The sequence below is a fragment of the Phaethon lepturus genome, unplaced genomic scaffold (assembly GCF_000687285.1).
Source record: "Phaethon lepturus isolate BGI_N335 unplaced genomic scaffold, ASM68728v1 scaffold37377, whole genome shotgun sequence".
NCBI lineage: Eukaryota > Metazoa > Chordata > Aves > Phaethontiformes > Phaethontidae > Phaethon > Phaethon lepturus.
In genome coordinates, this window is record NW_010553790.1 from 21,100 (window position 1) to 36,248 (window position 15,149).

The 15,149-nt window shown below is 39.8% G+C and overlaps 1 protein-coding gene across 1 annotated transcript in view; it reads left to right on the forward strand.

Moving 5' to 3' along the window:
- The window catches only part of LOC104624280 (neuropilin-1), a gene marked incomplete at its 5' end in the record, with an annotated part of 46,280 nt that overhangs the window by 8,501 nt on the left and 22,630 nt on the right, over positions 1 to 15,149 (forward strand). The window contains 2 exons of the mRNA XM_010291612.1: positions 4,323 to 4,478; positions 6,825 to 6,991. Of these exons, the coding sequence (XP_010289914.1) occupies positions 4,323 to 4,478; positions 6,825 to 6,991 (323 nt within the window). The remainder of the gene's footprint in view (positions 1 to 4,322; positions 4,479 to 6,824; positions 6,992 to 15,149) is intronic.

Below are 15,149 nucleotides of genomic sequence, written 5' to 3' on the forward strand. Positions count from 1 at the left end.
AGTTGTGATTTTTTTCCTTCCTTCCCCAAAAAAAAAAAAAAAGAAAAGAAAAGAAATGTTCTCTTAAACAAATTTTCACAATGATGTTGAAAAGAATGTGTCAAAATCAGTATGCTTCCGTTTACATTTTGTTTCTATGTAACTGCCATTTTTCTCATGGAAAACAATTTTCTGTTAGAGAATTTCCTAGCAACTGTAACAGTCATTCGCGATGACGTTAATCCTGAAATGCTCTGTCACAATCAGGGAGTCCTCAGCCTACCTGGTTGCCCTTTCAGTGGATTGAATCTGGCAAGTGTTGAGTACTTGTGTCTTGATTCTGAAAAACATGTGCTTATCTTTGAAGCATGTGGGCAGTTAGATTAGATTGACTTCAAAAGGAATTCACCAAGGACACTTACGGGTCTGAAGTTAAACAGTGGTGCAAGTGTTTTGCTGCTTCAGGAGGGGAATGGTAGGCATTCAGAAATGTCTCAAACCTAGCATTTTGTTTCTGCATAACTGCATGCCAAGGACACCCGTTGGTCTCTGTTTTAAAACAAAGCAGTAAGTGAAACAAACCCTGTTGGAGAGTGTTTGAGAACTAGAGGTGCATGTTGCAAATATTGTGCAGAAAAGGAACCATGGTTTGAAGGAGATAACAGGTGGAGTTGGAGCAGGGGAGTGAGTAGATCACAGAATAAAAATATGTGATCATGCATCAATGAACTAGACACCAAAAACGTCTTTGCCCAAGGCACATATACCTCAGCCAGCCTCGCTGAGAACAGGCCATTGATGACTTTGAAGAAAAATAGCCCACTCAAAACCAGGACTAGCTTAAGTGATGAATTGCACATATTCATCACGCAGCTCTCTCTGAAGCTCTATAGACTGTCTTATAGGGGCTCAAAAGTAATTTAAAGAAGTTTACATATGGTTTGAGAACCACAGGCTAAGCATTGCTGCTTCGGTCAATACCACAAGAGCTTCCACTGAATTACAGAGCAAAACAGAACACTTTACTTCAGTTGTTAACATCAGTGCAAATGAAAGTTGCTATTAATCTAGGTGTGTTTCTCCTCTGTTGTGGTTGTTTTCTACATTCTTGTGAGAAGCTCTTAAGATACAAGAGTATACACAACCTCAGTGTAGGTGACTACTGCGCTGTGAGGATGGGATTCATTTCTCAGTTATTTTCTCTTTAGCATCCTAAATTGAGTGTAAATGTTTTGTCACTAATAATCATACTGCTGTGAAAATACTGTCCACAGCACACCAGCATAATTTACAGACCAGCTTTAAAATTCAGTAAAATGGCTCTATATTATAACATTTCTTTTAATATTTTAGACGTCTGATACACCATTTTTCCTTGCTTGTGTTTCGTTGAGGGGGTTTAAAATTAGTTCAAAAAGATAGATAAGATTTCAAATGTGTGGGCAAATGTGTATTTCAGTAAGTCTCAAGATTTCCTGATACCGATACTTTCTGTCCAGAAGGGCAAACAGTAGAAAAGAATAAATCTCAAGATTTCCTGATACCGATATTTTCTGTCCAGAAGGGCAAACAGTAGAAAAGAAAAGAAAAGAAGAATTAGTAAGGATAGGGTTTCTATTTAGTCTTAAACCACCAGCCGTATTCTATACATTCCAGACTCAGATTCTGTAAACCTTCAAACACACGTATTAAGAATCATCAAGGATTTACTGAAGTTCTAGAATTAGACTCTGCAAGTTGGGAAAAGCTTGCACAGCAGGTTTCTTAGTTGCCCCTCTATCTTTTAACCTGAAGTTTACTTAGTTTTCCACTATATCATACTATGCCACTGGGAAGAGGAGCCCAGGTCCCAGAAATAGCTACCACATGGGCAGTCAAATGAAGCGACTGGCTCACCAAAATGTCTTTGTTCTGAAGGTAATGTAGAAGTGTCCTTGAGCGAGAACATTTCCAAGTGACTCGTGTTTGGAGTAGGCCTTCCTACGGAATGCTGACAAAATGACATGATGGTCTACAGGTAAAGGTTGCAAAGAGCTTTGTGGGCCTAAAGATTTCTCAGGATCTGCCACCCTAAAATTCTCATTTGGAACTGTATATGTCTATTATGAAAGCCCATCGCGGTTCGTAAGGACGGGTCAGGAAGATGGTTAAAAAAAAGCAGTGGCATAGTCTACCTAAGCAGACAGCAGTATCATCCCCTTAATGATTGCACAGATGGTGCTCCCCACGCAGCATTTATTTGATGTGGTGACACCTGAAACATTTGATAATTTATTGCCATTCAAAAGTTTCCAAGATTTGAACGGAAAAAAGGATAACTTTGTGTTAGGAATTTATGCAAGAAGAATAAGAATCCCTATTTCATCCAGTTCTGCTCAGATCAATACCGTATTACCTCAGTAGGCTAAGGTTTAAATGTTGTGCAAAAATATTCAATACCTCATTGTGTCATATTCTGCAAGTTTTAACTCTTGTGTCTACACAGCTAGCAAGGGGAATAGTACTCTAACAGCAGGGACAATCTGTAGAAGACTGAAATGCAGAATCACTAAATATGTCTTAAAAATTATAAACCAGTGAGTCATGGGGAATCTTAAAGCCTGTCTGCTTTAAACAAAGTTCTCTTCTGTTTGTCATTTCAAAGAGGCTTCCCTACAGGAAATGGGAGGAGGGAGACTCAGCGTGCCATAACATGGTGGCCTTATCCTCCCTATTTTCTTGCAGTTCAGAGCAACATCAGCAGCTATAATGTTGAAAGGCCATCACGGCAAAAGCAGGATCAGAGTTGTTTGCACATAGAAAATGCAAAGAAAAAAAAAAAAACTGCAGCAATTGGAGTGGGGGCATTATTTTGTGTTTTTAAAAAGCTGCTAATGTTAACAGTCTAAAACAACTTTCTCACTCCAAATAATAAAGCGGTAAAGCTTTAATTATTTCTAGGACAAGGAAGAATTCAAGTTATATCCTCTATAGGGCGTTTCATTCTATCAATACTGCACTGGACAACCTTGGTGGAAAAGGGCTGAACTGGCAATTATTTTAAATGCCATGGTATTGCCAAGGCAACTGAAGACTCACTATGGCCAGAATATGGATAGAAAAGCACATGCTGGCAGCAAGAGCTATAACATCTGAGCTCCCTCTTTCTGGCAGCTCTGGGGCTTTACAGAAATGTGTAGCTTACATAATAAAGTTATTCCAAGCTGTTTTAAAAGAGTTCTGTTTTACTTGTCGGAAAATACCAATAAATTACTACAAAATTATGTTAGTTGAGGATTTTCTTTGAACTGTGAATAATTAGGATATATAAACATTTTATATTTTAAACTGAAAGTGAAATGGACTTCCTAGAGAAATGACAAGGTGTTAATTTAAGCCTGGAAAGCCAGTGGTGTAAGCATTAGAATGACATCTTATGATTATTTTCGTGATTGACTCCGTGGGTGGGTTGTAACATTGCCTTTTCTTATTGTTTGTAAGCACAGATGTACTACTGTTCAACAGCCTAGGGACCTATCTGTCGGGAATGCTCAAGTGCTAGAAGGCCACGTATGTTGGTTGTGAATTGAGTAGCTTAATCAAGGAAAAAGATTATCTCGTTGCACAGGAAATCCAGAAAAATATCGTGAGCTGGTTTATACATTATTAACACTGAGCAAGCTCATACATGTGTGTATGTGCCTGTGTTCTGTGACATGGAGATATACCTAAGACATCCTTTGCTCTTTTGAAAAGATTAAAATTTTACTCTTGAATTCTTTTACAGTATTCTTTAATATTGAGTATATGGGCAAAAGATCCATGAGGGTGTGCTGAAAACCTAAATAGGAGAGGATAAAAAGTCATCAGTCATAGCCTCAATATGAGTGCAAAAATGTTTATCTAAGTTCTCTATAAAAATAACAGATTATCTGCAGTATTGAGCATAAAACCTGGAAGGTGCTGTTTGAACTCCTAGTCCCAGAGCATCTTGTAGACTGGGTGGGCAAATCAGGGCATTTAGATGTCCTTGGCATAAATAGGTGCTTCGATCACACTTTGGAAAGTACTTTTAGTATTTTGTACGTGTAATTTTGTGCATTGTTGCCCTCTCTGCACACTTTAAAGGACATTTTTTGAAATCCTGATTCTTTACATTTTCAGAGGTTTATGGAGAGCTATCTGGAACATTTTAGAAGTAAGATTACTAGAGTAGGATAAGCAATTTATTGTTCACTGCTAAGTTATTGATGAGATTGTGATTTTGAGCTGTTATAGAGGTTCACTGTTTCCTGCTAGGTTATTGTAGTGGCATCTATTGTAGTAGAACTGGTAGTTTACCATTATATCCTGTCTTTTTGCAGTTGGCCCGCACATAGGGCGTTATTGTGGGCAGAACAACCCAGGACGTGTCCGGTCTTCAACAGGGATTCTTTCAATGGTATTTTACACCGACAGTGCAATAGCAAAAGAGGGATTCTCAGCAAACTACAGCGTGTCACAGAGCAGTGTATCCGAAGGTCAGTATTTATCTATCCTACAGAGCTTCTTGGAAAATATTCTCTGTTATGTCTTCTTGCACACCAGGTGTTGCATGAAACTTTAAAGAAACCTTAAATAAATAAGATGGTGGGTAAGGGTTGGTTCTGTTTTGCCTTTTTTTTTTAAAGAGCAGCTGCCCTTTGAAAAGCAGCGCAAGAAGCAGGATTCTCCTCTACGATTTTATTCCACAGTATTGCCAGGAAGTTGGGATAATTATTGTGAAAAACTGTGCTGACCAAGGAAACGCAGGAAATTGCTTTAAAACAATGAAACATGAACAATGAATGCACTATCCAAAGCCTTCTTTTATTACATGGAATAAGCTTTGATGATCGATTTCTTGAATAAAAAGAACCCATTTAATATATGTGCTCTTGTTAAAGCATTTCATAAGCTATCTAAGCTTTGTTCTCTGTCTCGTATTTTTTTCCCAATTGCCTCATTTTCATGCTTACCCTCTGGACAGAGAAAGAAACAAAGTGAGGGAGACACAGGAAAATAGCAGGCTGTGTTATACCATGTCCTTGCAGATTTCCCTGCTTTGGTCAATGATTAAACAGGCACTTTAAATCAAACTCTCTCTCCTTTCTGCGACTTACTGAGTTTTGAGCAAATTCGCCCAGATTTGATGTATTTGTTTAGTCAAAGAAGGAACAAAAGAAAAATCAGTGAACTGCAATTATCCCTGTTACTCCCCACCTCTCCTCTGCCCTTTGCCTTTTTAATAGCTTTCTTATACAGGCATAGCCAGGAAGAGGGAATGGGACATACCCCAGCCTCTGTGGATGGGAAGCATCCTCCTCCATCTCTCTCAGACTGTACCTCCAACTAGTTTGGCTTCTCCTTATGTAGGCGCTGCTCCTACCCCTTCATTAGCTAGCACAGCCAACTCAGGTCCCCATGTCCACCTCCTCCACGGTCATCCTCCCTGAGGCATCATCACACTGGAGCCAGAATTAATATCTGCTATGGTGGGATGCCCTCAGATCTTAAACACAGAACAACAGAACAGAAGTTAGTGTGTGTGAAAACCCTTTTGGATGATAAGAGGAAACATTTTCTATGATGCAGGCTTAGACAGAGGAGTGATTCCTCCCACTTAATTTCAACCACCCTTGCTCTTTGTGTTGTCACTACAGAGAGGGTCACCTCCAGAGAACAACTCAGCCTACTTACTCAGACACGTGAGATGGCCCGAGGAGGTACTTGTCCCTCTCAGTAGACTGCAGGGAAAGACCACATGTCTAGATCAAACTAGACAACTACCTTTTAGATATTTTAATACGATTCCCACCTACCATGTCTTGAGTTCTTTGTAGTGGCTTATGGCTCTTGAGTCTTATCCTAAAGCAGTTCAGTTTCAGTACTTCACCCAAGGCCCCTAATATATTGAAGACACACAGAGATGGGGGAAAGGATGGCACGCCATGGGACATGCAGTTTGGCAACAAGTTTAATAACTCAGTTATGAGGCACCCTAACTACAACTCCTATAAAGTACCCTGATAGCATTTCTGAATATAAGTTTTTAGATCCCAGATAAAAGTTTTTCAACATTTTTTTCCAGAATATTTTAATTTTCATTGAAAAATGAGAACTTTGCTTATTAAAAGCTCATTTTTCCAACTCATAGATTTTGAAACCTTCAGCTCAGCACCTTAGTCTCTGAAGGTTTCAGCTGATTCTATAGTATCTTGGTAATTTTTGTGTCAACAAAAAGAGATCAGATAGAGATGATCAACTTATTTAAAATGCAGCACATTATAGAAGAGGCGGTAATTCCCCTAGGTCAATACTCTTCTGGCCTGGATTCAAATTTTGTTGATCTGTTTCTTTCCAGTGTTCAGGATCAAAAGAAAATGGCTAGAATTTTAATAATATTTTTTTAACATTATATACTTTTTGTACTGGAGTAAACAGTTTTAAAATAAAATTGTTTTATACGGTCATCTGGTTTGTCTTTCCTGGCTTTGTGCATAATTATGAGTTGAACATACGTTGTTTTATACTACGAAACCACAGAAGTGCCTGTGCTACCCTAGAAAAGAGAATTCTATTGTCCTATATTGAAATGGCTAGAATATTGGGCTAAAAATATTTGTATAGCATTATTATTGCAGGAATTGCCATGGCAACTCAAGTGACAGTATTAAGAATGACACCATAAGCCCAATACTGCCTCACTTGAAGTTGCTAAAGAATTCAAAGTCACATAAAAATAAATTATTTATATATTCATATTCAAAGCAGGAAAATGTTCTCATTATTCAAAGTCTAAATCAAAAAGCTGACCATAATAACGATGGTAATTTATTTTTCTTCAGATTTCCAGTGCATGGAACCACTAGGTATGGAGTCAGGAGAAATTCACTCTGATCAAATCACTGTCTCCTCGCAGTACAGCGCTATCTGGTCTTCAGAAAGGTCCCGGCTAAATTACCCTGAGAACGGGTGGACCCCAGGGGAAGATTCTAGCAGAGAATGGATACAGGTAAAAAGATAATGTTTTAAAGATATTATTAATAATATTCTGAGGAGTTTATTGAGTGTGGAGAGTGCAAAAGAAAGAAAAAAAATAACACAGTAAAGTACTTCTAGATAATCTAAGAATCATTGCAAGTGAATAGCTCACATTCCCTATTAGACACCAAAAAAAAAGACTGACTCCCAAAGGTATAAAAAAAGAAAAGGTCAGGAAGATTAATTCTTCTGCTTCCCACGTCTATTGTTTTTTCAGTCTTCTGGGCACAAATAACAGAGATTTTGGTTTAGTGGAAAAGTCAATATTAGTTTAACATGCACTTAAAGTGGAATGTCCCAGTAAACTGAGCATGTGCTATGTCTCTAGCTGATTGCAGTTAAGCATTAATACGGCATGGTGTTTTTATGCACTCAGATTTCACCTCAGAAGACCTATGTCCCTTCTAGAATATGCTACATACAAAATGAGTTTAGCATTCTCTGTCTAGTGGCTATTCTTCCATGTACATTAACACAACATTCATTAGCAAGATTGCTTTGGCTCTGCTCTGTTAATACAGGAGAAAACCTGCAAATGTTTGACCCCACGAAGAGAATCCTTGAGTTCGGTTAGTCTATTTAGGCTTGTTTGGTAGTCGTCATCAGGTCCATAGCTTAATTGCACATGATTCCTGAACAGGTCAGAATTATTTGTATGAATTACTGTATACAAATAATCCATACTAGCAGGCAAGTATTAATATCATAGGTGAAAAAAATACTGATTTGTCTCAACTGTAGGTTGACTTACACTTCTTAGTTGCGATCTAGATTCTATTTATGTTGGCAAAAGCTAAGAGAAAGACTTGAGCATATTAGATCAATATTACTAATATTGAAAACTTGTTCATATATTTGAAACATTCCTCCTGCTTCTTTTATTTTCTATAGGAAATTACTAACTGACATATGAAAACAATGCCTTATTAGCCATCCACATGAATGTTCACACTGATGTTTCCTGTGAGGTTTGCTGTCTGCAAGAAAGCTTAAAAACATGTTGAGTAGTAGTTAGTAAAGGGAAGAAAGAGGGGAAAATCTTCCATTTCTGATCCTTCGCACACAATGGGGATCTCAGGTGTACTGCTTAGGGGCCCCTACACATCCTGAGCTCTTGGCAAATTAGTAATCGTGTACAATAGTCCTAATCAGACTTCAGAGTGGCAAAAAAAAAATCTGCGGATCCTTTTCCCTTACTTAGGAATAAATGTTAAAATCTCCCCAGCCTTATCTGAGTGCAAGCCTTGTTATTAATCATTGCTACTTGCAATTTGTGGAATGCACATGGAAAAAGCGTGGAATGCATCAGAATCAAATTCCATATGCTTCATCTGGTTGGAGGGCCACCACTTTTTCTTTATTTCCTTCTTTTCTGCTGTCACTTACATATTTATGACTGGATAATCAAAACAAGAGAACTAGTTAAATCTCATTCATGTGTTCTGTGTGCTTATTAATTTTGTTAAGTAATGATGAATACGTACATACACATATAGATTAATCCTTTCACTTAGAACTAGATCTTTCTGAGAAAAAGTTTCAAAGGACTTTTTTTAACCATTAACTGTTTTAATAACAAGCACATAACAGAATCCAAGCTACTCGGGGGTTTATGCTTAAAACAGCTCAGGGTATCTCAGGCCTCCTGCCTATGAATTTCTCAGCCTCCTTTGCTTCTGCCATAAACCAGGATTCTCAGGTGCTGAAACAACCCCTGAGCATAATTTTTAGCAGCTTTACACTGCCTCCAGCTACGACATCAGCCAAGAAGCTGGTGGTTATTTGTATGCTGTACTGCTCACACCACAGCTCTCACCTCTTTCACCTAGCCCCTGGTTTGGAAAAGGCAGCATGAACCCTTTCCCTGAGCAGTCTAGCCCTAGGGCATCTCCTCCACTGCCCAGGGCCCATGTTGAGAGACCAGCACTCCCAAGGCAGACTTCATGACGAGCTGTATCAGCCTTCATGCAGAGCTGGGTCTTGTTTGCAAGACTGGGCCTACAAAGTCTTGTTTGAAGATTCATTGCATTGAATAGACGTGGTTAACACATGTTGCAGAACTGTTAATCTTTCTACCACTCAACCTATGCAGCAGAAGGAACTGAGCTAGTTTGGAGACTGACTATGCCATCCTATGGCTTTTCACAAGGTACAACAGTTTAACTCATCTTTGGTTCCATTTGTGTCAGGAGAATATTAATTCTTATTTATTACGGTTTAATTCAATACTAACATTGCTAATTCAAACTTCCAAATGCTTTCCTGTTAAACTTAATTGACAGTCTTGAGACGGGTGCTAAGCTCTTCAGACCATCAGGCACCTCAATAACAGGGTCCCTGCACGTGTGAACTGCGATCTTCTACAAAGGCTTGATGCCATTGGCAGTAAGCACATGTTGCGAGTTTGTATCTGGATAAAATATTGAAATCCCATGTTTCCTCTGTACAAATATCCCCAGGAACAGATGTTCATCTCCGTAAGAGCCTAGAAAAAACCAAGGACACGCAACTAATAAAACACTCTGAAATCACCCGTTGAAAAAAATCATAATATTTTATAAAAGGAGAAAGACACTTGTATATGAAGGACTGAGGTCACTTTGTTCTGTTTTGTTCTGTATGTTATTGTAAACTAGTCATTTATTTGAAGTATTTGCTTTTGTGCAGTACAACATAAATGGATTTTTGTTGCATAGTGCAAGAACTCTAGAAAATTTTCAACAGCAAAAAGCAGGCTGAAAGATACAGCAATGCTGAACTTGGAACTTTTAAAGTGAAATTATGCCTATATGCCCCTGTCTGAGAGACAAAGATTTTGTGTATATCAATATTCATTAATCTTTTCATGACTGCAGGTTTACATACCTGCACACACACACTGCAGCTGGTTAAGTAGTGATATCTGCCTTCAAACTGCTGATATGCATATGCAAGGAGAGCATATATATCAGATACGTACAATCATACATGGGCGAAGCAGCTTGAAAATACAGCTCCAAATACCAGTTTCCTTAGTGTATCATTTTTTCTTGTATAGGGGAAATATTATAGTTTTCCTTTCCCTTCCTTTTACCCCTCCCTTCAAGGTTAATGTTTTTGCTAAGACAAAAGAAACAGAAAACCTCAGTTAAGTATCAGCAAGGGGAGATTGGTATCTATAGAGGACGTCTAGAGGGCATGTGATATGATTGTCTCCTTTGAGGTGTTGACGTCTTTCGGACCATTTAGCTGAAAAGAATTGGGAAAATAATGTTGGCTTGTTGTTAGTAATGGATTTGCATGAATTCCATCTGTGGCTGTGGAACCCATTCTTTGGTGGAAAAAATAGATTTCTCCTTTGTGGCTGACAAGGTACTAACTCCTGAGTTCATCTGAATGACGCCTGCTTACCGGGCTCTGCTAAGTGAAAGCTGTCTGTCCGTTCCTTTCCTTAGTTGTTTTGAAATAAATGTCAAAGCATAGATTCAAAATATCCATAGCACAGTCACACCGTAAGTCTGCACAGTATTTTATTTTTACCCTCAAACACACTTTTTAAAATTGCTTGACTGACTTGAGATTTGGAGTGACTCCATAATCAGAAACAGAGTCACTCCAGATTGAATTTCTTCTTTAAAAAAACGTTAATAAAGTCTGTGGATTTTCTAACATGAATGGAATAAAGATATGCATGAGGCATGGGCTGCCAAGAATAAGCATGAAGTTAGTTTATTGTCGTATGGGATATTAGCTCCTCAACCCTAAGCTCAGTCTACTTGTTTATTACACTTACGTTTCACACATTCGACTGCCCTTTAGTGTGCAATAGCATAATTTAAGATAAAAAATAAAAAGAGCCCTTTAATTTAATCAGGATCAGGGAACTGCCATTGCAACGCAAGTCATTGTCCCTCATTAATGTATCCTTTCACAGGAAAAATAGTATAGTGTTTCCATTTCTGTAATCTGAACAACAAACATGTTAATAGGTATCAATTACCAGCCAGTTTCAGTACTTAGAACCAGTAAGAAGGCCAGTGTGAGGGTTTCACATCTGGTTTTAGTGAAACCGTTCCTGTCTGTGGTATTTAAAATTTAAAGAACTCCTGTTATTGTGCAATTGGGAATCCTAGGGGAGTACAATGTTAATGAAATCCATAACGTGCAGGGATTTTATGATTGCATTTTCAAGGCATTCCTTCAAAAGGGACAACTGATTTCTGCCATGGCAGCAGTAATTGTGTTTTTACAGAGTAGATTTAATGTTTGCATTTAAGAACAGCAGTTACGTTTGCACTCGTCTGAAAAAGAAACATGCAAAACCTTTATATTTTGAGAACTTTCTGCATCTCATTTTTGAAGCCTTTGAGCGGGAGCCATGGGCCACTGTGCGTGGCAAGCCCTTGCTCCTCGGGGATGCCCTGACGGGTCGTGGCCAGCAGCCGCCCAGGGCAGCGCGGGAGCCGGGGAGCTCCAGGAGTTGCGCCTTGCCGGAGAGGTGCCGTCAGCTAAAGACACTTGAGACCCACGTGTGTCTGGTTTTGAAGGGAGACTGATTGCCTATTACCAGGGTCACTGGGAACCTGTGCTATCATCAATCCTCATAATGGTGTGGGTTTTCAAACCCGCGGGGAGCAACACCTTCTGGGTACTTTTACTGCGGAACCTGTATGTTCTCTATCAAAATGTTTCTTCGAATGCATATAACACAAATCTTTACACTCCCACCAAGCTGGGTGATAGTTTCTGGGTGGCATAATTTTTCTCTCATCCTGTAACACTGAGCGAGACCTCCAGCTTGCCCAGAGAGCAAAGCATGTTTGTTAATAACACAAGATCTTCAGTTCATATTATGGCTGGGGTTGGACAGAACCATAAATCCAGCTTTGAGAATCCTAGTATCAGATCAAAACTTTGCAGCCATAAACCAAGAAGCACTACTCTGGTATAAACACGCTCCGCCAGTTCAAATTTGTTCAAAAAAGGTTAACAGCGGGTTAACATAAACAGACATTATACCCTGGACTGGGTATTATCTGTCATTCTGCAGCTGACATGAGGCCATACACCAAGATGGACTCCTTGTTGTCTGTTCTGGCTAATATGACACAAAGGGCTAATCCAGCCCAAATGTGTACTGCTGGGTTTTTCAGCAGGGCACAGGTCTGGTATCACGTGGAAATGGCCGGAGTCAGCGGTTGGCGCCGGGAGCGGGTCTGGTCGCTCCCTCTGGCCTCTGCCTGCTCAGCTCCACCTCGTTCCCCACCCATCCCTTGGGCGCCTACGGCTCCTGCAGAGTATGCCGCTAGACCTCCAGAGAACAGACCTTTGGGAATACCAGCGGATGTGGTGCAAACTTCTCCCTCTGTATCTTGCAGCATTCAGGGATCTGGAGAGAGGCCGGAGAATAGGCCTCCTCAAAAAGCAACCTGGGAGATCCCTCCCGCCTCCACTGATTGAAATATCAGTTGTTTATTTAACACTAACTCTCCCGTGCAAGGAAAATACACTTCCATTGATTTAAAACACTTCTATGTATACACTACTTCACCAGAATGAGAGGGACCTCTGAGGTGGAATTTTCCTTCCACATTTGTCTTCATTCCTTCACATTTGCAGTAACCTACATTCCTTATTATTTGCTCCTTTGTAAGCAAAACCCAGAAGCATGCATCGCTGATACGAACTGGTATATAGATTAGTACAGATTTATTCCTGTAGCACGTCTGAAAATAGTTGCAGTTCATCATTCGGTGTCTGGACCTTTCATCTGTATCATAGCATATTTCCTTATCAGATATTCACTTAAAAATATAGTCAGTATTTATATATGCTGCTGCACAGCACATTTGTTTCATTAACGGCTTTATTCTTACACCAGGCAGCTGTTTAGGTTGACTTTACCAAGCAAGCTTATCTAAATATTTCACATGAAAGCCCAAGGACGTGCAAGTCAACAATGCCTGTCATTTTTATTCTTATTATTTCTGTTTATTTTGGAGTTTGATATTGCAGTGAAGAGCTTCACATTACTGCACAGAATAACATGAAACCTGGGAAACCTCAGCCTCCCAGTTCTCCTAGCCTTTGGAGGACTGCCTGAGAGCTGAAGTTCAGCGGCTCTGCGGCGGGGCTTGCCCATCGTTAGGGAGCACACTGACATGAAAGCACAAAAACTGTCAGTCCATTGTCTTCTCTGCCGCTTTAGAATACAAGTCATGTATTTGGTTCATGTCAATTTACAGTTCATAACTGCACTCCAGAAATTACAAAAAGCAGAGTTAGCTTTGTGTGGAAAAGTGTTATAGTTATCTTACAGTCTTAACATACTTTGCACATGGGCAAAGAATGACAAAAGAATATTCCTTTCTAGAAATCACAGCCAGTACAGACTGTGACACAGCGCAGAACCGGGGTTAATTGACCCAGCAGGATACATTCGTACCTTTATTTACTGTGACATGGGAATAAATGGTAGAGTTTCACAAAGGCAAGTACTGAAATCAGACAAGAAGGAGAGGGAGAAATAAAAGGGCCCTACAAAGTATGAAGTTTTTTTTGATTATTCAAAGTGCTTTAAGAGCTATTTTACTACCAGAAAGTTCCCAGCCATAGATTTATCACTCTGGGAAAGCTGAAGGGATGCTCAGAGAACTGTGCAAAACTCTTGGCAGCCTTATTACTCCAGAAGTGCAGGTGCAAAACGCAGTTTAGAAGAAAATCCTCTCTACCTCCCTCTGACATGTTTCAGCATCAGCCCGAATACAGAGGGGAGTCCTGTGGGGCGTCGAGCAATCCTGCGTGCAGCATATGGAGGAGCAGCAGAAGCAGAGCCCCTCCGAGCCTCCACTACCAGCCTACTCATTACAATAGTTTCAGTTCTTTCAGGGGATCCATTATGCAGAGATCTGAGTAGTTTGGATATTACTATGCATCCACTTCCCAGTCCAGCCCTACATCCCCTCAACGGCTGCAAGACAGATGGCCCTTTAGAGCTGAGATAGCAAATTAAAAATGTGTCCAGCAAAAGCACTGATTCAGCAACTACTAAAATAATTTTGTAAATTTATCTCACTTTTACTAGTTGGTTCCAGGAGGGAAAGAAATTAAAACCTTTAAATATGGCTTTAAACTAACCACCACAGTGTTTTTTTTAAATCACATCGTTCTCTACTTTCACAGAAATTAAAACCACTTGAAAAACTCTGTACAAAATGATTCTTCCCTCTCTTTTTTTATCTGTTCACCAGGTTCACATGTTTGGCTTCACTCAAAACATTTGTTATTGTTTGCTGTTTTTTAAACTGCCATTAAGCCAAAAATCAGTTGTTTGTGCCATTCTGCTTGGTAGGGGAGCTCTCTCCCAGATGTCTTGCAGACCCCGTGGGGGCTGAGGCAGCCTTGCCCACCCAGTCCCCCACCAGGGACTGCAACACATCTGCTCCACCGCAGCCAGGACTTTCTGCAGATGTGAAGGCAGGTATCTCAGAAGGAGGTTTTTTTGAGTCCAGCAGAAATAAATTAATCTACAAGACCAGGCAGGTGTCAAACTGCGGGTGAGGTAGAGCTCAAGGCTAGAACTTAAGTGACTAAGGGTAGTGGCTAGAAACACAGCCTTGGGTAGGAACGCACAGCTGAGGCATGTTATAATAAGTAAAGTTGTTACTGAGCTAAAGGTCTCCGTTCTCACAGGGCAGACCCCGGGTTGGAGATGATAGGTGTACTGCTGAGTGCTTTGCAGAGACGACTGTGCATTTTTATTCACTCTTTCAACGATGCTGAAGAGTTCATGAGTCCTATGGGCCCTTCCCCATCCCATGCTCCAGATTTTCTGTTGCTGAGCTGTTATTTGCCTCCCTGGTCCTTGTGTCATCCTGCTTTTCTGTCCCAGTTTAATTCTGTTCTGGCCATTAGGTGACATTTTCACAGCAGTAGCAAGATAGGTAAAGTGGAAGGATAAATGAGATTTCTTCAAAGTGGTAAATATCTGCCCTTTAGAAAGCAATTTGTCTTCTCTCCATGAAGAAAGAAAAAAAAAAAAAAAGAAAAAATATTTCAACAGGGAAATACTTCCATTTTTGTTTTACCTCTAATGTTTTAATGTTTTTATTCAAGGTTTTAAACAAGTCTTTAAAAAGGCATCAGAGTAA